The sequence below is a fragment of the Lethenteron reissneri genome, chromosome 41 (assembly GCF_015708825.2).
Source record: "Lethenteron reissneri isolate LAM-NWPU_2019-01 chromosome 41, ASM1570882v1, whole genome shotgun sequence".
Classification (NCBI taxonomy): domain Eukaryota; kingdom Metazoa; phylum Chordata; class Hyperoartia; order Petromyzontiformes; family Petromyzontidae; genus Lethenteron; species Lethenteron reissneri.
In genome coordinates, this window is record NC_083819.1 from 5,387,860 (window position 1) to 5,414,940 (window position 27,081).

At 50.4% G+C, this 27,081-nt stretch overlaps 1 protein-coding gene across 2 annotated transcripts; it reads right to left on the reverse strand.

Moving 5' to 3' along the window:
• Window positions 1-369: 369 nt before the first annotated feature.
• LOC133352614 (mirror-image polydactyly gene 1 protein-like) lies at window positions 370-26,268 on the reverse strand. 2 transcript variants are annotated; one of them, XM_061568366.1, is made up of 13 exons: window positions 26,139-26,268; window positions 24,306-24,391; window positions 18,404-18,606; window positions 17,673-17,978; window positions 16,574-16,673; window positions 15,964-16,069; window positions 15,439-15,568; window positions 11,990-12,023; window positions 10,839-11,009; window positions 8,433-8,540; window positions 6,247-6,341; window positions 3,874-4,191; window positions 370-2,682 (listed from the first exon to the last, which is right to left on the reverse strand). In XM_061568366.1, the coding sequence occupies exons 2-13, from the start codon at window positions 24,330-24,332 to the stop codon at window positions 2,631-2,633; spliced, it is 1,650 nt and encodes a 549-aa protein (XP_061424350.1). In that variant the 5' UTR covers window positions 24,333-24,391; window positions 26,139-26,268; the 3' UTR covers window positions 370-2,630. The 2 variants fall into 2 exon arrangements, 1 of the variants encoding a protein (XP_061424350.1); XR_009756282.1 differs by lacking the exon at window positions 370-2,682 and adding an exon at window positions 4,560-4,707 and having other exon boundaries at window positions 4,058-4,191.
• Between the last annotated feature and the right edge of the window lie 813 nt (window positions 26,269-27,081).

The following is a 27,081-nucleotide window of genomic DNA, read 5'->3' on the forward strand; positions in this document are numbered from 1 at the left end:
GTGGGGAGTGAAAAAAATCTAGGGGGGGAGGGGGGTCTACAATTTTTTTTTAAACTGTTGGATCAACTTTTTTCCCCCAAACGTGGGGAGTGGGTCCACTTTCTCTACCTTTTTGATTCGGACCTTCTGGAAGGCTCTCACAATTTAGTTGATGGACAAACGGAACGCCGGGCTTTTATAAGAGAAAGAGCGGAGTATTGATTGGTTTCACTCAGACACAGACGTGTACCAGACATTCACACATTGACAAGGTACAGACCCCAATACACAAAAGTGAACAGACGAACACAGACACCGATCTGCAGACACACACACAGATACAGGCTCAGACGCAAACACAGACATGTGGCAGCGAACCACGGCACAAACTTGAAAACTCGGCAATAGTTTATTGCAGGTTAGCAATCACGACAAAATAAATACTGAAGTCTACAACCGACTGATTTTATGACACACACTCGCCATGTGACTGAAGACATCGATACGTACGTCACAATTAAGACGGGCGCGTGCACACCCCATGTGACCGTCAATTAAATTCGATATCATAAAATGAATACTTTTAGAGCGGTTTTCATCATCGGTCGCGATCATTGTCTGCCCTCGCTGGACTTTGATAAAAAAGCTGTTTAAATAAACATTGTGTACATATATATAAAGTATAAAAAAAACACGTGAATCGCAAACTAATGTGGACGTACAATTGGTGGTGATTAAATACATGTTTCCGGCACCTCCGATTAGCACGGTTGGCTATGTACGGTGCAAAAGAAGTTCAACATACAATGTTTTGGTTGCGGAGTGGTGGCACAGTGGTTAGCGCACTGCGCTCTGGATTCGGTGAAACCCCGAGTTTGATTCCCGCCCACGACTATCAGCAGTGGGGAGTCAAATCTGAGCCTGTCCTGGTCCTCGCCCCCCCCCTCCCCCCACACTTGCCTGCACCAACCGACACTGACCAGCGTGGTGAAGTATGGTCAAACCAATCGCATGTCACCGACATGGACAGGCCTTAATCCAGCAGTGGATGAAACAAAGGGGGCTTCACCAATAATAATTTTTTATTCATAATTAAACACTTTTTTTATCACTGGCCACCCAGCCTCCCGAGTGTTTACAATTAAATACTGTTTGACTTTACTCTTTTTGTAAAGTGTACAAAAAATTTCTGAAATAAAACATTTGCATCGTACGCTTGTAACAACACTCGAATACAGCAAATTCAACATCATCGACCCTTTTAACTCGAAGGCAAGCCCCCCCTCTCTCGCTTCACAAACATCGAATCGACCGCCAACAGCGGTGAAACGACAATTAGCCACCGCCACTTGTCGCTGTTCGGCGTCGCGGTTCGATTCGAGAAACATTCCTTTACATTCTTGCGAACTTAGCTGAAGCGGGGGTGACGTTAAATCCGCTACGTACACGCGCCGCGCAACGGATAGAAAAACACCAAATTCTTTACTGCTGCACAATATTTTTGACGCGTGCATGGATTCTTCGTTACACCTCCACACACACACGGCTAACCCACAACCGCGGCTACACCGTGCCTGAAATTCTTTGTTTGCAGCATTTAAAAACGTATGGCGGACAGGAAAATCTACTGCTCGGCCCTTAAGCTGCCAACACTGGTTTAGAGCTGGGATGATGAAGCAATAAAAAAATTGCAATCAACTAGTTTTTTTCTGTGGTCGATTAATCTGGCTACTATAATAAATAAAAAAAGGTCCCTCCCCACCATCTCCCAAACATATCCCGTCTCCTGAAGGTAAACCCACCCAACCACGAGCCACGCCTGGCGTGACGATGCCGATTTCGTACCCAAGTCGAGCCCCTCACCACCCGTCCTTCGGCACATGTTGGAATGGCGGTGAAACCTTTTCATTTTACAACCGCTATCCGATTAGCCTAGTTAATCGAAACGATAACCGGGAGAGTAATCGATTACTTAATCGGGTTACATCCCATCTCTGCACTGCGTTGTGTGCAACCTCAGCAGCAACAGACAGGTATTACCCTCCATGATGTCACACGCAGTAGGGTGGAGGATGAGAGATGATCAGAGCTAAGATTATAGACCCACTCCTCACGATGATGTTGACACAGCTCCTGATAATGCTGCTGCTGATAAAGATGCTGCTAATACTGTGCTGCTGTTGATAATTATGGCACTGCTCTTGATGACAAAGATGATACAGCTTCTAGAAGCTGGTGCTACTCCTTGCTGAGGATGATGATAGCACTGCCCTTGATGATTCTGTCCATGCTGACGGTTATCCTATAATACTGCTGCTGATGGTGGTGGGGTGACGATTCTAATGATGAAGATGCTGCTTCCTGAGGCTGCTTTTATTGCAGATGATCGCAATGATAATGCAAATACTGCTGCTTATGATAATGATGCTATTGGTGTCGATGACGATTTTGCTCAACGCAATGCTACTGCTACTGATGATTAAGACACTGCTGATTATGAAACCAATGGTACTGCTGGCATTAATAACGCCAGTTACATTGGCGTGTTAATACTCCTGCTGATGATGAATGATGCTCAGGGTCCAGCCGATGGCAGCAACGATGCCACCGCTAATGATGTTGATGCTGGTGCAGATGACATCACTGTCACGTCACGTCTGATGAGCCAGCTTTTTGCGCAGAACTCCAACCAATCTCTCCAACCTGGAGAGAGAGGAGATAAACACGCACACAAATATCCCATCAGCCTCCAGTGCGCCGCACGCTTATCTTTATGGCGCTGTTTGTTTAAAGAGTGTGTATTACGATGCCCAATTGCAATGCCAGATACGTCAACAAATTTACACATTACGGGTTCTCTGACGGTAAAAAAAAGAAATTTCAATGCCACTTAAAGAGGGAAAAACCTTTTAAAAGATTTTACACATTGTTGTTTGTGTTGTTACTGCGCGGAGAAAATCTTTTCAAGGACTTTCGTAAAGCTGCCCACACACAAACCCACACCCACTTATCGAGCGTTGCGAATGCCCGCAATGGCATGCCGTCATACCGACAGCTCGTCAAACGACGGCGAAGCGGTGCAGGCAAAAAGGATTTGGTCATCTGAAGCTCGTTCGCCATCGACACACGATCCACCGTGCCCAGCCGGAGAGCGCAGCGCGAACCGGTGGGTTTGGGGAAAATTCAGTTTGCATATTCGCAAATGAGTCTTTTTTGCTGTGGCTTGCGCCTCCCAAGTTCTGGGCAACGTCCTTGATCAATTGTGGCCAGTTTTAATAGCGTTAGTCCCGAAATAGTAGGATACTGAGAGTTAAGTTTTGTTAACATTGAATAACTCACATTCGTTAGTAACTGTGGCCTTAAAAGGAGAAAAATAAATATATTTTATAGGTGACATTTTGGGCAATGGCTTATCTTTAGAGCATATAAACCACGTTTTTTTTCATCTTTGAAGGCCACAGTGTGAGATTTTTATTTGTTGTGCTTGTGCACCCCTGCCAATGCAGAATCACCAAATTAAAATATGAACTAAACAATTTTCTATTTTACCAGGTAAGGTCCATTGAGCTATATAGCCCTTTTTCAGAAGCGACCTGGCTTCCACAAATTATATCTCAACGGAGTGGATTATCACACGGATAATTTAGCAGCCAAATACGTTAAATGTGTGTTGCTTCTAAATGTGGAGGGAAAAACCGGAAGACCCGGAGAAAAATCCACGCAACCACAGAGAGAGGGACATGCAAACTCCAAATATCAGGATCAAACCCATGACCTCCTGCACACCAGGCGAGGCAGTTAACATCTCGCCACCATGGCTGCCAACCTTAGCTGGACAGCACGTACAACAAAACATTTGAATCCACGAGAGCCGTCGCCATCGCCGGACGTTACCTCTCCGCCTTGTCGTCGGCGACGGCGCGGTCACGCTCGGCGTGCAGCAGCCGGGCCCGCAGGGCGTCACGCTCCGATTCAGCCTCCTGCAGCCGCCCGTCCGGCGGGTGTCCATGACCCCGCTCGACCTCCCCGTGCGCCGACCCCGCCGCGGCGGGACCCTTGGCCCCGTCCGGCGAGCGCGACCCGGCGCTGCCGCCGCTGTCGGAGTTGCCGTGGTTGCCGTCGTGGTTGCCGTGGTGGTTGCCGTCGTGGCTGTTATTGCCGCCGCGTCGCTCGCCAAGGCTGCCCGTCTCTTGGGACAGAGACTTGTGGAGGCTGTGTACACGTGATTGACGACGACAACAATCACGCGTTAAACTTTCGCTATTTTGTCGTACAAATTATATTCCGATTGACACCACGCGACTCGATGAGTATAGTTACTTTTGAAATTACAAAGGCGAGCGGCGCACCGAGTGTTAACCAACAGCTCCGTTATAGCAAATCATGAGATGAATTAATTTGATTCAGAACCATTGCAGGCGAGGAGCATGTAGTCATTAGGTCCACAGTACTTTTCAGTACATCATCATAATCAGCCGTTATCTATTCACTGCTGAATAAAGGCCTACCCCTCCCCCCCTCGCCCCGCAAGCCGTCAGCGTCTCTCATGGTCTCACGATTGAACAATCCATCTCTTGCACCTGCACATGAACCAATTTCATCGCTCCATCTCTGCACGGTGGACGTCCTCCCGGGCCATGTTCCCTTTGTCCACCACTTTATTGTTGGTCTTGTCCACTGGCCATCATCGTCTCTTCGAGACGTGTTCTGCCTGAGCCCCTGCACTTACTTTTACGATCCAAAAACAAGTGGGGGCTCTTACCTGCACACAAATAAAGGTCAGCTCTCTATCTCATACTGCGACCTTGTCTCGGCGTTCGGTAACCTTGATAAACACGGGAATGCGGAGCTGGGAGACTCTCCAGTTAGAGTACCGGCCATTGTGAATTAATCTTTTAAGTCTTCGGCGAACCATGGAATGTTGAACTATTATTAAACTTCTCACGCTGTACGACTCTGCTGATGAGACACAATGTCAAAATCATTCCAGAATTTTCCTTGTAAAATTTTGCACTCACAAAAGGCAGTGTGACTGATGAGATGTTTCAAATATAGATTTATTTATTTTTCCGCGGAGAGACAGATATGTGAAGGAGGCATAATGTCTGGTTTTTATTTATTTGTTAATTATGAAGAGTTTGATTTAGATACTGAACAAACCTTCCCTCCTGCAATTACAGCCATCACCACCTTTGAGGCCACAGCAAGGGCCCTTTTAGCAGCTGGATTAGAACAGCTGCCACCATCAAGATAAGGGGCTGGGGAATTAGCCACCTTATCTCAGAGCGGGTCCTTAGCCGGCTCCAGACTACCTTTTGTTGGGCACTGCCAGTCAACTGAGCTGAAGTGATTGGCTTAGTGGCCATAATGTAAACTCCCTTTGTCCCTGCCGCAGCTGCTGCCTCCAGCAACAGAAGTTAACCTCCTCTCTCCTAAGGTGGCCACTCACAGCTGCAGCCCAAACCAGGTGTGGGGAATCCATTGGCTCGTGGGCCTGGACAGGGCCCACAAATTCAGTTCAACTGCACCATGGTCACAGGAGGCCGACAACTTCGAAATGGCCCGGTGAAAACCCGAGTTTGATTCATCAGTGGCGATTTATATGCCACTGCAAGCATCTTAGCCGCTTTAATCAGGTGCAGGAGAGGGTTATTTTTAACCTGGAAACGAGACTTACGTCACTTCCATCACTACAAGGGGCCTCTTCCATTGGTAGAAGTGATGGAGGCGTATTGTATAAACGCATGGCCCACCGCTAAAGGTATTTGATAGTGCCATCGGCCCCGAGTAAAGGAATTATATGCACGGCAATTAAATACCTAGGAACGGTATAAAAATCAGCGGCGCGGTGTTGCATCCACCTGCACACTCAACGGCGACACCACTGCAGACAAAACAAAGACAAAGGCCTTAGACTGTAGGAGGAGATAATGTTCGCGAGCACCTATGAAGGCCGGCACGGCACAAGAGGGGGTGGGTGGCCAGCCTTGATGTTTTTACACACCGCACCAGGTACTGATTTGAGTGCCGAGTCGACCGAGGGGAGGCCAAGGACCGGTTTTCATAATCGTCACTGGTGTTGACCGTGAGCGCGAATCGAATCCGAGGTCGCCGGGTTCGTAGCGCAGCGCACTGGCCGCTGCGCTACCACTCCCCACAACACTGCAGACACAAGCATGGGATCACACACACACAAACATGGGACTTTCCTCCTCCGCCACAAGTACGCGAGGAGAGAGGGGCTAGTGCTCGTCGCGCCACGCGCACCTGTAGTAAACGCGCAGCGTCTGGATCTCCTCCTCCAGCTTGTCACAGCGTGACAACGCGATGTCCCTCTCCTGCTGCGTGGCCACGAGCTGAGCCTGCGGGAGGGAGGGGAGGGGGGAGGTGAGAGGGAGGAAAGGAGGGATATCAATACAAGGTGAAACAAACACTTGCGCACAACTCGCAAATGCGTACGTACACACACACACACGGTTGGCTACGTACGGTGCGAAAGTTCAACATACATACAAGCACTCACGTGTGCACACGCACATGCACACAGTGCACACACACAAGCACAGACATGCACGTACACGCACAGACATGCACGTACACGCACAGACATGCACAGACACGCGCTTACACACACGCAGACACGCGCATACACACAAACACGCTTGCTCGTACGACTGTGCCCAGGACGGGGTCGCAGGTGGCTCTACAATCGTTGTTGTAGCGGCTGCTGTGAAGAAACATGGGGCCTGGGTGTCAGGCCACAGACGAGAACGATGCAAAAAAAAAACAAGATTTCCAGCAAAATAACGAATAATAGAACAATTAAAAAAGAATACAAGTGTCAAAGTAGACGTTATTACCTAATCCGTCGCCGAGAATCGAACCTAGGTTTTCCGCAATGGCAGTTTGCGCGAACCACTGAACCCACCGCTCTCCGCGTGCACGCGAGCGCAAGCATTCACACAGAGCTACGGGGTCACTGACACAGAACACAGCGGCCACGAGCACGCCCATTCAATTGATTGAGGAGGGCACTAAGGTTGTAGCAAAGGGCAGCCCACCAACACTCAACACTTTTAGAAAACAAAAAACAACAATAACAGAGGACCCTTGGTGATCTTGTTAAGTCGAGGAGCAGGTAAATGAAAACCCAAAGTGGCCATATCCACCGCCCCCCACCACATACAAACCCTCCGCCCCTCTTCCCCCTCCCCTCCGCCCCTCCCCCCCACCCCGACCATGCCAACAGTGCAAGCCTCCCTCCCAACCGCCCACGAACCCACCGGCACACACAACAAAGACAACAATTCCCCGAAAAGCCTTAAGAGACTGTTGGGCCAAGTGTGGTTAGTGAGCAGCACCAATGAAGGCCGGCACAGCATACGAAAGGGTGGGTGGACATCACCACACCCGGCCGCCTTTGTCTCTCCAGTGGTGATGTTTACACACCGCACCAGGTACTCATTTTGAGGCTGAGTCGACATAGGAGAGGCCCTGGACCGGTTCAGATATTCGTCACTGGTGTTGGCCGTGAGCAGGAATCGAACCCGGGTCGACGGATCCGTAGCGCGGCGTGCTGACCGCTCCACTACCACTCCCCACACCCGTCTACCCACCCACCCAAAGAACAAACAAATTGTTCACCACATTCACCAATAGCACGAAACAACAAAAAAACGCACGCTACACTGACGTTTTTGGAAATGGAGTAAGTTGTAGATGGGGGATCGGAACTTTTACGCTGTGGGGCTCTGGGAAAACTGGAGGGGTGACAAATGAACAGCTTGATTGATATGAATGTTTTTTTCATCGGTGGATATTTAGAATCAAACAAACCCTTCAATCAATCATCCATAATTTACCCACTGTCGAGTAGATTACATTTATTATCCAGAACACCCCAATGTAGTGCTCCGTGAGGATTTGAAACGGTATTTTTTTCTCACGCCGATGGCCCAGGGTGTAGAGAGAGGGCACTTACCAAAATAACCGAATAAATCACGTGTGTTTGTGTCACAATCCTGACGACAGATGAGACCCTGAAGCTCAAAGCCATGGCAGAATCGGGCATGCTTTAATGAATGCTGCTGGATCACATAAGTCTCAAAGTCCACACGGCTAACAGACCAAAAGGAATTATAGTTTTACGTAGACATACAAAACGGAGGGTAACTGAATTAAGTTATTAGTCGCAAGTCAACATCACCACGACTGCAGCGCAGAATTGCACTTAAAAAGCTCATGTAATTTTTATTTTGTCAATCAGCTGGGTTTTTTTTTCTCTCCTCCCGTTGCTCTCTACTGGCTGAGCTGAGCCGGCGAGTGGGAGTGGGTGAGAGAGAGCAGACGAGAGATGGAGCAGGCGAGAAAGGGAGCGGGCTAGTCGGAGCGGGCGAGAGATGGAGCGGGCGAGAGAGGGAGCGGGGGAGAGGGAGCGGGCGAGGGGTGTCGACCTTTATGGCTCGGTCCGGGATGCCCTCGCAGGCGGAGTTGCGCTTGTTGTTGGCCAGCGACACGTTCTGTTCCTTCAACCTCCCCAGCTCCTCCTCCAGCTTTGCACACTGCGGAGGGCGGGAGGGGGGAGGGGGTGACACGGCGGGAAATCAAATACATTTCAAATGAAATGCAGCCAGGGCCGCACTCAACTTGGCCAACGCCCCAACACAGAAATAAACCTGGCCATGGTGGCACGCGCCTGTGACCTCAGCTGTGTTGGGGCAAGCCCTGGTCGACCCGCTCGTTGCTCCTCGTACAATCACGATCCTTAGCATAATGTGGACATGCTGATCATTCGAAGCAATGTCATGATTGGTATTGTTAAACGTGTTGCTTACTTTCGACACACCGCGCAATGTTAAATCTGCAATTTTAAATCTGCACCGCTCAGTAGCGTGGCTACTGAGCGTGCAGGTGGTGCAAATGCACCACGGCTTATAGTCCGGTACTAGGTTATGAAGCTTGAGGGGTGGCGGGGGAAAATTTGATTGTGGATGATGGCGAGGCTCATTTCATCCCTCGCACCAGGGCCGACGTCGGCCACGCTGTGTCACCGCGCACAACCGCGCCGAAACGCCGCACTCAATGCTCCCGGATTTTCGCACAAACATCTCAACACCTCGCCCAATTTCGCGCAGGGGGACGCAATGTTTCGCGGCGCAAATGCCGCGGCGATTCGCGCGGCGCGTGGGGGTAGGGGTGGGGGAGGGTGGGAGGGGTTGAGCGGCCGGGGCGCCAGGTGGGCGACCGCCGCAAATGGGACGGCCGCCCGGCACTTGGGTGCGACGTTTGCCGGGGGCTGTGAGCTTCGTCGCTCCGCACCGCTTACAGAAATTCACTTCCTCCTGTCAAAGTGCGACGGCCTTCGCCACCCACCCATCCTGCCCGCTCGCCCGTTCGTTCGTTCACAGAAATGGCCCACGACTCGCGAGCTGGGCGAGCTTTCATGGAGCTGCCACGATAATTGCCTGGAACCCAAATAAACAATCAGCCTCGTCCCTGTAAAGCAGGGGTGGGGAATCTACGACGCGGAGGGGAGGGGGGGGGGGTAGATACGACCCACAGTGTCGCTTCAGACGACCCGTGGCCACGTCATTTGCGGAGCTGCCGGCAAATGATGTTTAGCCGACGCTGCAAGTATCGTAGCCGCACTCATCAAGGTAGCAGAGGGCGACGTGGCAGAAGTGACCGAGATGCGTGTGTTAACGAGCGCTTGACACAAAAAAGTATTTTTCAGAGCCGTGGTCAACCCTGGGCAAGGCAGAGATTTCCCATCCCTGCTGTGAATCCTGTGATTTGGATCGGTGTTTTCTCTTAGGGTTTTAATAGTTAATCTCATTAAATCTTCGAATTAAATCCACACCTCTTGATTACAAAAACTGAAATCCTTTTTTTTTTTAAGATTGTGCTACCCAAGGACTCTTAAGATTATGGGACCATTCTCTTTGTGATAAGAGGCTAGAATGGGGCAGGACCAATATCTAACCATGGGTCCCCCGGTTTAACACACGCTAAATACTAGCCATCACAGAACATCATGGGAGAGACCCTTACATATTACCTTGACTCATCTTTGAGGGTTGACTTTTATTGAGACTTTAAAAAAACATCACTACCTACAATGGAAAGTATTCAAATCATATTCCACATTTTATGGTGCACCGAATCTGAACAGTACAAATACCTGTATTTGTTCATACACTTGTGACCTACCCTTGACCCGAAATATATTTCTTGCATCATAAAAGGCATGCAAGGGACATGAGGTGCACGCGACACTATTTGCGCTCAGTCCAAGTGGCCCCAGCTTCAGTGAGCGCCCAGTAATGATGATGACAAATCTGAGGTTTGAGTTATAAGGGGACAAGGGGGCAGGGCAGAGAGGGTGAGGAACAGAGCAGGTCAAGGAAGGGGAGCGCTTGAAAGGAGACACCAATATTGTATGTACAGTACGTTGAACTTATTTCGCACCGTACGTATCCAACCGTGTTCATCGGGGTAAGGAATGGCAAGGCATGGAAGCATCAGGGCAGGGCAGCCATGGGGAGACCAGAACAGGGATGGACATGGGATTTTGGGTAAGAGAGAGGAGATCTGGGAAGGACCGGGGAAATGAGGGCAGGATCAGAGAAAATCTGTGAGGGCATGGGAGATCAGGGAAGGCAGAGCAGAGAAGATTAGCGAAGGGCCAAGGAGATCACAGACGGAGGCAGGAAAGGTCAGGGAACAACAGGGCAATCGGACAGGAACATTGAAGATTAGAGAAGGGCCGTCGAGAAGGAGGTGTCGTGCTGGGGAGAGGAGGGCAGCACTACGAGGTTAGAGAGAAGGGCAGGGGGAGAGGAGGGCAGGGGAGGGCTGACCCGTGCGAGGGCGCCGTCCCTCTCCGCAAGCACGGCGCGCATCTCCTCAGCGGTTATTCGCCGCGAGCGCTCGCGTGCCCGGGCGATGCGCCGCACGATGATGGCGCCGTCCTGCTCGATGGCCGGACCCGAGTCGGCGCTGCCGATCCGCGCCAGCAGCTCCTCCAGCGCCTGCCAGGGGTCACCGGCGCACACGTCGTTAAGAGTCACGTCATAAATTTCGATTTAAAGCTTTCGTTACTGCAGGGATTCATCTTCTTGGTTCTTTCGGTAAAGTCACGTAGAATGGAAAATAATAAAATAATAAAAATAAAACATAATAAACAACGCAAGCAGCCGTCCTCAGGTGGAGAACAGGTCTGTCAGACTCTGTCTTCTCGACAGACCTGTTCTCCACCTGAGGACGGCTGCTTGCGTTGTGGCCGAAACGTCGTGAGAATTATTTTATTATGTTTTATTTTTATTATTTTATTATTTCCATTCTACGTGACTTTACCGAAAGAACCAAGAAGAGTCACGTCATCGTTGTCATCGTCATCATCGTCGTCACCTTGCCATCTTTAGCATTGTCATAAGCAACTTTGTCATTGCCGATGGCAGAATAAGACTATCAATATTTCGGACAGCACACCAACACGAGAGGACCTCTTTCAGTGACATAAGTGACCGAGGACGTTAAAGTTTGAAACACAGCGCTGTTTCGAGGTCAAAAATATTTCCCTCTGGTAACCTGATTAGTGTTGCCAAGATGCTTGCAGCGACATATACATATTGTGGTACGGGCCATTTCGCGCCGTGGAAGACTTCACGTGGCCAAGACCCCAAGTCGTGGGAAAGGTGTGGCTCACGGTGCCATAAATTTCCCACCGCCCGGTCTAGACACTCGGCGACTCTTTCCGAGTTAAATAAAGGGCGTTCCTATTATTATCATCATCATCATCGTCGTTATTAGTCATAGTGCGGCATTGCCCTATTACCCCAGGCGTGACCCCGAGCAAGTTTTTGCAGCACTGCGGGAATGTGCGTCGCCTCTTTGTTTACCCGCGCCCACCTACAGCGGCGAGCGGAGCGACGGAGGGGGCAATGGCGATAGAGTGCAGCGCGCCGTGCTCGCAGCACGTTGCACGGTCTGTGGCTTTTGTGTAACGTACCACATCCGAGTCCGTGAGCTCCTGGGGTTCAGACCTAGAGCAGATGCACGCAGGGGACACACGGATTGCGGGCACGTTTATTTATTTATTTAGAATATCCCCCTCCCCCGCAAAAAAGCGCCGATTTGACAAAAGAGCGGCTCCTCATATAAAAACGTGTTTATGAGAGGGCAGCCGCAGTCAATCGCAGCCCCTGCCCTGCCACCCACCTCCCAGGGCGCATGTTCACATTGACAATCTATTAGGGATGTGACTACTAAGGAGGGGGGGGGCGGTGGGATGCCGTGGTGTAACGACGCATAGATTGATCGACTAATATCGATTGTCCAGTTCACGATACTGGCATCAGGTCTCGTAGTGTACGAATCGATGCTCTCATGTTTGAAAGTGCTGCACCTAATGGGTCTGGGGTGACTTGCTCTAGTCCATAGAGGCCGCTTACATTCACCACAATGTTAATTTAGTTTCAAACGTTCAATCAAATCACGACCCTGTATCGCGACAATTCAATGAAATGTACTGATGGATTTCTTTGTCTGATGATTTGGCACAGAATGCACAAATGGAATTTCACCACCGGAAAAAAATACATAGAAAAGGGTAACAAACTTCCACCTTCTATTCTTGGAAACGGAGTTTGGAGGAAGAGGCGAGGGGTTTTGGGGGTGGACATTTTGCGGGAGGTGAAGCGATCATGGAGTGGTTTGTGCACTGCGCTACGAACCCGGCGATCCGAGTTCAATTCCCGCCCGAAGCTAACATCGGTGGCGAGTAATATCGGAACCACCTTCCACCTTCACAAACCCACGACTGACCAGCATGGTCAAGTATGATCTATCCACCCCCATCACCGACGCGGTCTGGGGGAGGCCTTTGTCCATCAGTGGAGTGACGAAAGGATAGCGATTAGGGGGTGCAACATGGCGATTCGATGAAATGTCAAGATTCACAGTGACAAGTCGCCAATCAATGATCCCAGTAACTTGCTTGTGAATGTAGCGACCAGTAGGGCTGTATCAATGATGACACTGGTGAGGGTGGAGGTAGTTGGGGAGGAGGCGGTCATGGGGGGGCAAGTGGAAGGAGATGGGGGGGGTCACAGTGGCAAGATGTCAACTACCACGCCAGGTATACAGGAGGTCGTGGGTTCAATCCTGATCCTGATGATGCCTGCATATTTGACGTTTGGATGTTCTCCCCATGGTCGTGGGGATTTTTCTCAAGATCCTTTGGTTTTCTCCTCCTCGTTTAGAGAGTATTTGACTGCTATAAATTTCCACTTGATCCGCCACTTTGCCGAGCGATCAATTGTGGCCAGGTCGCTTCTGAAAAGGAGCTATATAAGCTCCGTGGGCCTTACCTGGTAAAATAAAAATAGTTTATAGTTTAGTTTAAGTTCTCCACGGATGGAGGACCCACGAACTCTTCCGTGATGGCGACTCGCCCAACAACGCAGCAGCGGATAGAGAAAAACAGAGAGGTGGGGGGGAAAAACACAAACGCGCAGGAATGCGGGGTCTGAGCGCTCGGCAAACACTCCACACGGCAAGGTGTGTTTGCTCAACGAGGGCAGCGGCGGGCGGCAGGGCTGTGCTGCGGCAAGCCCCGAATTTGCCCCCCCCAACCCCCCCTCGCACCCCCAACCTCCACAATACCCCCCCCAGCCCCCCCCCAACCCCCCACCTTGCGCGGAGAGAAACCACAAAAAAAACGCGGCCAGACACCACCGACGCTGCGGAATGCAGCGTCGAGAGCGGCAACCCCTGGCAAACAATGGGGGCCCGGCCACTTTTTTTTTACGGCGTTGGGTGGTGGTGGCCCCACCGTCGCCGCAGCCGCTGCCGCCGCCGCGTGCTTCACCGGTGCCCACGAAAAGGCCACGCAGAGAATGAGGAGAGAAGGATGAAGAGGGAGAAGGGGGGGGGTTTACAAGGAGGCGGTGAGATGCGGGGCAAAGCGAGGGTCACACACAACTTCTAGATTTGAAGCTTTCGTGACTGCAAGGATTCATATTCTTAGGTTTTTTCGGTAAAGTTACGTAGGTAAAAAATTGAAATTAAAATTAATAAAAGTAAAATAAAAAATCACCACGTTTCGGAGGCAAGACGGAAGCTTGTGTTGCCTCCGAAACGTCGTGATTTTTTATTTTTATTTTACTTTTATTAATTTTAATTTTAATTTTTTACATACGTGACTTTACCGAAAAAACCTAAGAATATGTCACTCACAACGCTCGCTCGTCCCATGCCACCGGCCCCAATGCATCGCTTTGCGAACCTTAAATCACTCTGTGTTAGTTTGTTTAACTATATTTTAATCCTAACAAGGAGCTCGCGCAAAGGTGGGAAACGAAACGTGCGGCTCTAACCTGACGACCACGGAGGATGGGGCAGGAGAGGGAGGTCAACTAGGGGGGGGTGGGAGTGGGGGGGCCCTCTCCGTGTCCTCGGGACAAAGGTTGCCGAACGTCCGAGGGCTGCAAAAAAAAAGTTACTTCGAACAGCTCGGCGTTCCCCCATCCACCCCGACTCCACCCATAGTGCCCCCCCCTATAAAACAGATGACCTCTACTCTTATTAGGCAGACCGGCCAGTTGGACAAACACTGTTAAAACCTACAAAAGGCCTGCGGGTCACAGCGAAGTAAAACAGAAAGGAAAAGTTGACCAAAAATAGCGACTGAAACCGGGAAAATCGCCGACCTTTTCTAACGGTTTGGAAAAAATTCACCCCATCAGATCGCAGAAGCTAAGCAAGTTTGAGCCTGGATAGTACTTGGATTGGTGACTGCCTGGGAATACCGGTTACCGTACGTAGGCTTGGGCTTGCAAGGTGACCCAGATGGCAGGACAGCAATAGATTTTTGAATCTATCTGTGCGGAGCTTTGAGAATGTACCACCCCCCCTCCCCACTCTCCCCTTGTGTGCAAGGATTTTCTCGAGGTTCTCCGGTTTTTCTCCACATACTCATTAATTTACTTGGTCAAACATTCCAATGCAGACCCCCCTCTTCAACAAAGAGCGTTGAGACGCCATGAGGCTTTTGTTGGTAAATAAATAAATGGTATCTGACAACTATTTTTACCCGTGAAAGCTTGGGGAGGGAGGGGGGGGGGTCAGTGGGGTGGGGGCTGGTTTTCACCTAAAGTGTCTCTCTGGGGAAATGCAATAATGTGGGCGAGTGTTGGGTCGAGTTGAAATATGAGGTTGAGTGGATGTGAGGTTGAGTGGATGTGAGGTTGAGTGGATGCGAGGATGAGTGGATGCGAGGATGAGTGAGTGTGGTGTTGAGTGGATGTGAGGTTGGGCGAGTGTGAAGTTGGGCGAGTGTGAGGTTGGGCGAGCGTGAGGTTGGGCAGGTGACGGTGCAATTGAGCTTACAGATGAGCGACCAGGTGAGCACGAGTGTGAGAGGGCGAACGCGAGATTAAGTGAGCGAGGGAGCGTTACCGGAGGTGCTCCTCTTCCATCTGCCGCGCACGGAGGAGTGCATCGTCGCGCTCTTGCTGAGCCAAGCGCATTCGTGCCAACACCGCGGCGTCTCGCTCCCTCTGTGCCGCGTACACTTCCTGCACCAGCGCTGCCCATTAAAAAGACAAAGATCCCCCCGTATAGCCTTAACAGACTGTTGGGGCAAGTGCTGTTAGTGAACACCTATGAAGGCCGGTACAGCGCACGAGGGGGTGGGTGGCCAGCACCACGCCCGACCGCCTTTGCCTCCGTTGTGGCGATGTCTTACACACCGCACCAGGTACTTATTTGAGGTTGAATCAACCTAGGGGAGGCCCAGGACCGGTTCAGATCATCGTCACTGGGTGTTGGCCGTGAGCGGGAATCGAACCCGGGTCGCCGGGTTCGTAGCGCAGCGCGCTAACCGCTACACTACCGTGTACAACACACAGACACGCACACCACACGGACACACCACACGGACACACACAAAGCCCCCCCCTCCCCATCCTCCCCCCCACCCACCGGCCGCCCTCTCGGCGACGCGCGCCTCCTCGGCCTCCTCGCGCAGCTCCGCGTCCACGGCCATCGTCTGCAGCTCCCGCTCGGCGCGACCCAAACGCTCTTGGAGCTGCGATGACACGGGGTGGGGTGGGGTAGAGGGGGTGCGAGACACGGAGGGAGGTGGGACGACACGTCTCACTCCCCCCGGCTCCACGAGCCCTTGCTCGGACCCGGTCTATGATGGCCCAGGAAAGGGCCCTAATTGAGCCCTGCCCCGCGAAGACGATGGGGTAGCCCCTAGAGCTCAAAGCGGAGGAGCAGCAGGGGGAGGAGTGAGAGGATGGGAAGAAGGGTGATTAAGGGTGATGATAAGGGTAGGCCATAAGTGTGAGCAAGGATGAGGAGGAGGAAGAGGCTGATGGGGAAGATGCAAAGGATGAGTGATGAAGAAGATGAGGAGAAATGAAGATGGATGATGAGCAAGATGATGAGAATGACGATGATGATGAGGAACAGGAGCAGGTGAAGGATAAGGCTGACGACGATGATGATAATCATGATTAGGTGGAGAAGGGATGAGGACGATGCAGATGATGATGATGAGGAGGAGGAGGAGAAGGGGGCGGGGCACCTGCTTGTTGAGTTCCCACGCGGCCTCCAACTCGGCCAGCAGGAGCGGGACGTGCTTGTGGTGTCCTCCCGGCTCGGCCAGGGGACCAGCGTGGCTCCCGCTGCCGCCCACAGGAGACGAGGTGACCGTCACTTACGTCGAACGCTCGTTTGTTTGTTTTTCGATTTTTTTTTTTAAACCCCCCCCCACCCCCCCCGATCAGCGCGTTGGCACTCAACATTTATTGACATGTTCATTTCCAAATGGCGAAGTCAAGGTGTGTATCAAAGCTGTTTCACAAGAAAATTAAATCAGAATTGAAAGATGTGTCGTAGCCCTCTCCACCACTCGACACAGCCAGTAAGGTTTGGTCACGTAAACTAAACGCGTCAATTAGTTACTACTAACCCCAAAAACCTTTATTATGAATAATGTTGGTCGCGAAGGCCTACTACGCGTTACAGAGAATTGAAAGCTTGGCCATCGTCAATTCAAACTCGGACAGAGCAAGGTTAAAGAGGTGGGGGGGTTTTGAATGCAGATTTTAATCTCTCTACTTACTGATACTCTGTCCCTCTCTCTCTTTCTCCCCCCCATTTCTCATCCGACAAAGTGGAAGGTGAGGAGGTTCCACAGGGTAGGGGGCCACAAATGTAAAAGTGCAAGCGTCCGAGGTCCTCAAACGGACCCTGGGAACCATCGGGCATCTTGAAATTGTCTTCATTCTCACCTGAAGCACACCATTCTCCGCTTTCCCCTCTCTGCCCTGTAGAATGATCACCCCTCAATTCCACTCCGCAGGCAGAAAAACATCTCAACATTTCTTCAAAAACGGCCGCCCATTCGTATGCCGTCGACAGACGCAGTCGCATTAAAAGGCAAACAGATGTGCAGACCCTGTATCGAGATTGAAAACTAATTTCATTAGAAATACTTGTTGTGTTTAGTTTGCTGTCCTTCCCCCGCACCTCTGATTAGCACGGTCGGTTACGTGCAGTGCGAAAAAAGTTCAACATACCCTAAGAGCACGCGCTTACAGTGACCAAACAAATAAAAATCAGCACCCACAAACCACGGATTCGCATTGCCAATCCAGGAATCCCCAACTTGCAGTCAGCACCTGAAGATGGACGATCGCGCGGCGGTGACGGCAGACATGGCGGACGCCGCGTCGCCCACCGGCACTCCCGCGGAGGGCAGGCTGCGCGGATTCCGCAGGGAAAGTTTGCCTGGCGCAGCAGGACCGACGGTCACCACCGAGCCCGCCTGCCCGTTGTGGCGCGACGGGAAACCGTTGCAGCGGCTCTCTCCGCCGGACGGGGCCTCGGGGTCGTCACGGGCACTCGGTGAAGCCAGCCGAAGGAGTCGTCGTCGTGCTGGCAGGCAGCCGGGGAATCGAGTCCGGGGTGGTGGGAGACCGTTTCGCCTGCGAACGGAGAGCAATTTTGCGAACAAAAGTAGCGGGTAACTTATTCGTGAATGAAGTGCTTTTGTGTTTTTAGTCAACGACGAAGATGATGAAGATCGTTAAGCGTGACGAGGACCGCGACCCACTGCCCACCAGAGATGGAAGCACGACTTCGAAATTAATGAGTCCGGACAAAAACGCTGACCGAGATAATTTAGTCACGTTATTGGAGACGGCAGTGCACTGGGAAAAACCGAACGTGGCAATGGTGAAATGAAAACATTTCCCGGGTTCCCCGAATGACCGACCTGATAACATTGGAGGGGGGGAAAAATTACACACCCCTCACACCAACATTGAACACATGTACAACCGCTGTAGGCGACTCCGTTGTGAGAATGTCAAGGTGAAGCCGATGAGCAGAATAACAAAAGTATGCGGACCTGCAGAGAGGTTCTTGGGAGCGGCCGCGGAGGGACGGATGACGGCGCCGGTGAGAGTAGCCGGGATTCGTTAGTGCCGGAACTCGGTGAAGAAATACTGCGGTCTTCCTCCTCCTCCACATCCTCATTTTCCTCGTCCTCCTCCTCCAAAGATGAAGAACCAGAGTTGGGCCGTTTTTCCAGTGGGTCCGCTGCTCCACCACCTGGCGTTTGTGAAGGAGACCAAAGACAATTCGGCTCCATGTATCATGTACAGCCCTCTTTGTCAAACCACAGGCTGTTTGGGTGGGAATTGTCAGCGAGCCACTAAATTACAAAACACACACCATGACAGCCCTTTAGCGACTCCACTGCTAGATGCGGCCTCCCATCATGCCGTGCAGGGTCAAGGGGATTTTTTTGACCATACTTCACCATGCTGGTCAGTGAGGGTTAGCGAAGGAACGGCCCAAACACTTGCTAAACTTTCGAGGTCTGATAAGAAGATGTGATCTTTGGCACCGAAATGTTATCGAATCGATATTGCTACGACGAGGGATTTGTGGTCAGCAGGGAGTGGTGCGGGGTGGGATGCCGATCGCATGACAGACCACAGAGCCTGCGAAGTGCGAGATCCATTGCCATTGTTAAGACAAGGGAGAATATATGTTCCAACAGATTCCAGATATTAGCATTGTTTTCATTTTGTTTGAATTGGGCTTAATCCAGAAGTGGTTTAACAAAGCGCTGCAAATTACTAATTACACGACTGTTTTATATTGCTGGGGGTGGTGCAGTGCTTGACGCACCGCACTGTTAACCCGGAAATCAGAGTTCAAATCCCAAACACGGCTTAACATTGGTATCAGAAGCAATCCTGGGTACCTCCCCTCCTCCCTCTTTGTCAACGCTCGCCGACCGGCATGATAAAGTATGGTCAAACAACCCACATGGCCTACACAGTATGATTATGGAGACCTTCATCCACCAACGTAATAAAAACAAACAACACAGTATTATCTTATTTTAGCGAACTGCGCTTAAAACAATGCCCTGTTTATTGGTCACTCCTGGTAGTTTTACAGCAGTGCTGTGCTACAGCGGGTAATCCGACGGATGCCAGCACCAACTTCGTTGATGAAGCGGCATAAGGCTGCAAATGACCAATTATTATTATATACTTTTAAATGCTGGGGGGGGGGGGGGTTATTGGCAACTCGCTTAATAATTCAAACACCACTTCACCACCACCGAGCGATGACAGTAGAACCGACAACATTTTCCCCGGGCCCCGAGATGGGAGGGAAGTAAACAGCTCGCGGTAATTCGCCAAGGCTGCGCGTGCGTTTGCACCGCGCTGGTTTATAACCTGTTTGCACAGTCTGTGTAAACCCGCTGTGTGTGTGTGGCATCTCCTCTGCGGGAGGCCCTCCGGCGGCCAGCCGGCCAGCGCTTCGCCCGTCAAGCGCTTCGCCCCGTCCGTCAAGCAAACGAGAACGTCCACGTCGCGGCTTAGCGAGCGTTCTCAAGGGGCGCGTGGTCTGGCGGAAGGGCGAGGAGAGGTGGTGGTGATGGTGGTGGAAGGCCCGGAATGAGAGCTTGCGGTCCACAGTTTACAAACAAGTGTTTTGTCTTTTTCCTCATTGTTATTCCGACTGTGCGACCACTGCACATCACGAGACTAAACATTCATTTGGAAATCTCACAGAGCAGCGCAAGGTTGAGTGTTAAAGAGGATGGCCTGTGGAAGTGAGCGTCAAAGCGATCAATCCGAGGTCCCTTCAAGGACATCTGGACAATAAAAAACAAATTATTTTTTTAATTCTCAGAGCTAGAATTTAGTCCAGGATCAACATTTTTCACGAAACGTTCTTATCGTGCAGTCATTGGTGGCTGGGCTGGAGATCAACAACTCGCAACTCGTTCCACCGGTTGCATCACAGGCAAGTGGTTGGACGCAGAGGATGTTGGCCGTGCCAAGCTCGGCGCTTTGACCTCCGAGCCACCCCGACTGCAGATCCAAGCTCGAGCGCTTTGCACTTCCCGTGGAACACGAATGCCGGTGCCTCACAGTGAGGGGCACAATCCACGTTTTTGGTCAGAAACGAACCGCCTCAATAAGTGAGGGGTGCAACCGTTCTGATTATTGACCCAAATGAGTCATCGATTACTACACAGTTTGGGATAGTCCTAATTGCAGAGCAGATCATAATTCTAGAGGAAATGAGCAAAATATTCTTCGTTTTTTTTGGTAAAGTAACATGACTTTACCGAAAAAAAACCTAAAAAAAACCTTTAAAAAACCCTAAGAATATGAATCCTTGCAGTCACGAAAGCTTCAAATGTAGAAGAAATGAGTAAACCTATAACCATCATCAGCTTTGCCGCCAAGACCTGTAATACCACCACCACCACCACCTTAACAAGACCAAGACTTGTGATCAGGAAAGGCCGACGACAATGACTTTTGACCACAAACGAGCAACACATCGCAGTAACGGAGGTGTGAATAGCCGCCGTTGCTTTTAAAAATCTAAATTGCTGCGAACGCAACGACAATAATCACTACCGGGTGATCGCTCTTGTGTTTGAATCGTAACGTCGCAAGTTCGTTTTACTTCACACGGTGCGCGTATTAAAAAAAAAAATGGGTTTTGTTCGTAGCTCTCCAAAAAAAGAATGCATTGTCAAAAACAAAACTGATGACATGTGGACTTTTCCACACGGTGGAGGTTGCCAAATCGGCTTGACGAATAAAAATGTTCGCGCCAGCATGGGCGAGCCACATCACAAAAGGGCACCGACGAAACCCTTATCAGGAAACATTTTCTGGGGGCTGGCTTTGATGTGCAAGCGGCACAATGGTACCCGTCTGGTCGCTGGCTCTGACAGAAAACCGAGCGACGGTCAAAGTCCGCCATGGCACGGCGACCGACCGATCGGCCGGCCGCCCGGCCGTCCAACCGGCCTGGCCACATCCATCATCGTCGTCACACCAAAGAGTGCAACGCCGCTTTCAATCAGCGTCCTCCGCTACAACTCCGAGAAACGCGGTGACATCGGAATTCCTGCTCCCCGCATTCGCTCGCATCATTTTTTTCCCCCTCCTGTATCAATCCCCCCCCACCCCACACTCTCTCTCTACGTCTCACTCTCTCTCTCGCACGCTCGTTCACTCACTAGAACCTCTACCCGTCCGCTCTCTCCGCTTTTTTGTTTCTCGTCTTGAGCAAACAGGGAGCGTGCCCCCCCCCCACCCCACCACAGCCCCCACCCTTCCAGGGCCTGTCGCCAGGAGCTCCCATTGCCGCGGTCCCCTGCCCAGGATACCGGCATTTTCGTCAGACGCAAGACAAACGCTGGGACGGCGTTCTTAGAGAATCGTGCTCCATAGCTGCGGGCCGGCCCCCGCCCGGCGCTGTTTACTTTCCCACTCGTGCTCGGCCTTCCCCGCATTGTGCGGCCGCCGCTGGGGAGGGCCCCTTTTCTTTTCTGCTCTCGTTTTTTTTTTCTCAGCCACTTTCGCGGTGTAATGACATTAGGAGGCAAAATCTGCGAAAGGCGCCGATTCAAAAGTCACTCTTCTCGTCCATTACCATGGAAACTGTTCCCTTTGGTATTATTTGAACGCTAGTTGACTTTTCCAAACTCGAGGCACAATCGCAAACCTCGGCAGAAACTATTTATGGGCAGTGGCGGCGGCAGCGGTGGTGGCGGTGATGGTGGTGGCGGCGTCTCACGAGAGAGAGAGATTTAAACGCAGGCCGCACGACCGCCGCATGCACTCCACACAGCGCGCGGCGCTTCCAAAGTAAACGCCAAATTGCAATGCGGACCAGAACTGTTATTGTCAGATAACAGTGCGACGACAATAGCAGCTGCTACTGCCTAATTATCTATGTTGTGGAGACGAATTTCGGACAATGACTTTTTGGATTTTAGGTAAAAGTTTAGATTTTGTTTGGATTTTAGCAGCTTACATTTTATTAACGGAATTTTTTTATGGATTAATTATAATAAATTTAAAAGTTGTAAATGTTTACCGTCAAATTAAAATTTTAAGCAGAAATGTTTTTTTCTATATTTTAATATTTCAAACAAATGTGATATCACGAATCGTAAAAATGTCGTCATGTGATGGCCCTTTTGAAAGGAAAATCAAAAAAGTGCCACCATGGAAGTGACATCACAGCAAGTGACGTCATGTCCTGTGATATCATGTTTTCTGATCAACCCAAAACAAACATTTTTTCAGATGATCTGAAATTTCATATCGCAGCCATATTTTAGGATTTTTTTTTAATTCATCTGAAAATCTGGAACATGTCCCTACCACTTTAGTACATCGCAGAGGTGCAACGAAAATGCATCCACGCTTTGTCGTTTAGACTTATGGTGTACGATGGATGACGTTCAATAAAATATTTTCTCGCCACAAGCCCACGTCCAGGTCCAAACGCAGACATTCTTGCGTGGCAAATGTGGCCCCCTTTTTCATAAAGACGCAGACAACAACTGCGTGTTTGTTGTGGCTCATCCTCTCGGGTCGTTCTAATTAAGTCGGCAATTGTTTGCGCCTCAGTCGCACGTCAAAAGCACCCTACATGGGCGGAGGAGAGAGGCAAATCAACTTCAGAATCTAGCACAGCATCCAACCGCTTTCATCCACATGACCAGGTGGGCGGCAGAGCGAGCGGCTCGCAATCGGAAGGCTGCGAAGTTCGAATCCTAGTTGGGGGTTGACTCGTTCCATAATTTCTCTCTATTTAAGATCGGAAGCAACAGGAGAGCTTCACCATTCTTGCCCGAAGAAGCTGATTGTAATTATCAGCGAAACGTCGGACTACTCAAATTTTAAAATGCTGTCGATTCTCTCTTCAGCACACCGGTGGGCTAAAGAAGTCAATTAATTTGTCCTTTGAAAACGTGACACATTTTTTACTGTTTGGCCGTGTCGGGTGGTGGAGGGTTACGACACATTTATAAATAACGCGATCTGACCCAAAAACCTATATTATGAATATTGTGAATTTCTCCAGGGTTAATAAAAATGAATACCAGTTAGTGGGGAAGTCGACCATCATTGTCCCTTGGATAGATGGTGATGAACATGAAATTTCCCCGACTGGCTGTAAAAGGGGGATAAGCACCGATTCAAAGCTCACTTGAGCCGAAAATCACTTAAGAATTTGAACGCAAAGTCAACCTTTGTCTACGCCTCGCCAACGACCAGGTGGTACGAGTGGAATTTTTCTAATGAACAATACTATTTTTTTCACGTGCATATGTACATGTACAATCAAAATGATAAATGGCACAATAAACAAAACCATGCCGTTTTAATTCCAGGTGATTAATGTGCGTTATAAACAGACGTGGTTGGCAGCTGACGCGTGACTGATGCATGTAATATTTGGGCACACATTGGCTCACTGCTCTGGATTGGAAATAATGATAATAATACCTTGACAGGTCCAACTAATTAAACCCGTCTGCTTATCTCTTCAATACGCACACATAGTTGAGGCTCATGGGTGAGAAGGTAGGGCGGTAGGTAGATGGACAGATAGGTAGGTTGGTAGGTGGGCAGGTAAGTTGGTAGAGAGGTAGGCAAGTGGGTCAGAAGGTCGATAAGCATGGAGGTAGGTGGGTAAATAGATGGGCAGATAGGTCAGAAGATAGGTTGGTCGGGAGACAGGCAAGCAGATAGAAAGGCAGTGGGTCACAAGGTAGGCGAGTAGGTACTTGACAGTGGATAGGTGGAACAGTAAGTTGGTAGTTCACTAAGTAATTGGGTAGACAAGTAGGTCAGTAGGCAGTTTGATATGTAGGTAGACATTGATATATATTTTTTAAGTATCCACATGACCGCACGAGTGAACAACACCAAAACACAACTGCGGTAAAAGGTGGCGCCTCTTACTCGCTGCGCCGACGCTTCCCTCCTCATCGCCAAATGACTTCCCCATATCCGTGGTCTCCGGATCCATGCGCGAGGCCGCGATCGTCCTGCATGCATCACGACCCGGGGCACAGGGAAATTCCGCGTTAGTCTACAAACCATAACGTCCAGCAAGCGACTCTCCATCCAAGCGAACGTACCACATCGTGCAGAATCAAACGAGTTGTATCGCCACATGCCTGCTGGTTCAATTACCGCAAGGGTTGTGCATTGCTTGTACACACACACAGGTGACATATGCGGCTGGTATAGACCTCTATGCGAGTCTGTGGGTCTCTGTGCGAGTCTATGCGAGTCTAACTGCGGCGAAGTGCGATCCATCACTCACATCATCAATCATTGCTCCCCGAACCATGCTTTTGCAGGAGGTACAAACGGAATGCATCTGATGACGGGCGGGCGGGGGCAGACGGCACCCAGATTTATTATCCCCAACGTTCGAGTCCCATTGAGGCCGGCGCCGGCATCGCCAGCAGTGCCAGGCACCAACCCAGGGCACAAGGGGGGTGCTGCTGCTGCTGCTGCTGGGAAGCCGGCGTTCCGGCCGGCATTCCGGTGGATCGTGTGAAACACGCGCGGCCGCCGTGTGATCGCGCACACGGCCATTGTCCGTTGGAATCGTCTGACGGACGTGACCGCCCCTCCGACAACGACAGCAGCTGCTGCTGCCTCTTCTTGCGTACGGCACAACGGCCACGGCCAAACATACGCAGTTCGATCTTTAATTCATTCGTTAACTCCATTTAAACCGAGTCAGAGGCCGTTATCATCATCGATGTTGGCAACGATCAGTCTACTGCTGGATGAAGGCTTCTTCCCCCAAGCCATAGCCCATCGCTCCATTTCCTGAGTGGTTGCCCCCTTTTAAATATGCACCAAAACAAACATAAATTAGAGAAAGACGCAAAGTCATCTCGTGTATAAGAGCATCACCGCAAAATTAAATTTACAAATTTGGTGTTGGATTCGAGTTGGAAGCATTCATTTAATTATTAATCATAGTTATTTTTATATTCTCTATATTTTTTTAACCTGTTTAGCCTATCGCTGACACAGGAATGACAGCAAAAGCACTATTTGCTGAAGATGTCGACTGAGTTAATAGCCCTTTGCTGATGATGCATGACGATCGATCGACTGCTATTGCCAATTATGGCCAAATAACTTATTCAGATTTCTCCGACAGTAAAGCCTTCGTGTAAAGGGGCGGACCCATGGGAGCAAATACCACAGAGCTCCCTCCGAGATCCCTTCAAGTGACATCTGATCCACAGGGTGAAGTTTGTCAAATTACAAATAATGACAGATTTAGGCATAAGCTAAGCTACAGCTTTGGGTCTCACTTTTTTAAAAATAAGTTTCAAGTTTTACATAATAGGTTGAAAAGTAAAGGCAATAAGGAATAAAAAGACTCTTAAAACGGTTATTTTCATTCCAATATGACAAAAAATATACAAGCAATCCTCGATTTACGAACCCTAAGCTTGACATAACTTTAGGGCCCCAGCAAGTCATAATCCGGCCCCGATTACAAAAAAAATTCAGAGCTGGAATTTCGCAACGTAAGTGCCGAACCAAATATGATGCAATGTTCTTTTTTTGTGTCTGTGTGCGTGTGCTGTTGTTGGGCGACCGGGCTGACGCCATCAGTTCGAGACGCCCGACACTCCGGTACAAATCACGGCGGGGGGGGGCGGCCGCCACCATTTCTAACATCAATGGTGCCAGTGGCTCTGCCCTTTGACCCGCGGGCCAGCTGGCCCACCTCGCGTGTCCCTTTTCTCTTTGACTCACGGCAGAGCGAGCGCGGCGAGCTCGCGGGCGAACTGCCGGTGCGACGCGATCTCCCGCTCGGCCTTGCGCGCTGACGGCTTGGATCGAGGGCTCAGCCTCTCCCGCAGCTCCTGATTCACCTGCGCGTTCCCTGTGTGCGAGAGGCGCCCCGGGGACGGACTCGTGAACGCTCGTCCGATGAAACCACGGCATTGTACACTTCCACAAACGAAGACGAGTTATTGCTTTGCGCAAGCCATCGGGCCCCACGGCCTTCTGGGAGTGAATCAATTCAGCAGCAATGATTCAGTACAAGAAAAAAAACAGGTTTCAACATTACAATGTCTCATCAGCAGTAGTGCTTGCTTGAATCAAGTAGTTCATTGAAATCAGCGCTCCCTAAGTCGTGTGTGACACACAAAGATCCCCCCCGTATAGCTTTAATAGACTGTTGGGGCAAGTGCTGTTAGTGAGCACCTATGAAGGCCGGCACGGTAAACGAGGGGGTTGGTGGCCTGTAACACACTTGACCGCCTTTGTCTCCCTGTGGTGATGTTTACACACCACACCCGGTACTAATTTGAGGATAAGTCGACGTAGGGGAGGCTCAGGACGAGTTCAGATATTCGTCACTGATGTTGGCCGTGAGCCGGAATCAAACTCGAATCACCCAGTTCGTAGCGCAACGCGCCAACCACTACACCACCACTCCCCACTTCCACGCACACACACCTGAAAATACACACAGACACCTCCGCTTAGCACACAGTTGGCTACATACGGTGTGAAAGAAGTTCAATGTAAAAAAACAACAGTCGCCAAACGCCACTAAGTGGCGGTGACGTCACCACAGCACTGTGCCAAGTCAGCTGCACTTTGAGGCAACGTACAGACACGCACAAAGATTCCCCATTTACAGGCTGTTGGGGCAAGTGCAGTTACCGAGCACCTATGAAGGTCTGCC

What these genes read in the sequence shown, in the direction of transcription:
- LOC133352614 (XM_061568366.1), bottom strand. Translation starts at nt 24,332, where the DNA reads ATGAGGAGGGAAGCGTCGGCGCAGCGA. An exon ending in CGTCGCCGAGAGGGCGGCCG is followed by an intron (nt 15,569 to 15,963) that starts GTGGGTGGGGGG and finishes TTTAATGGGCAG; the next exon opens with CGCTGGTGCAGGAAGTGTAC. An exon ending in ACGCTGCGCGTTTACTACAG is followed by an intron (nt 4,192 to 6,246) that starts GTGCGCGTGGCG and finishes ACGTGTACACAG; the next exon opens with CCTCCACAAGTCTCTGTCCC.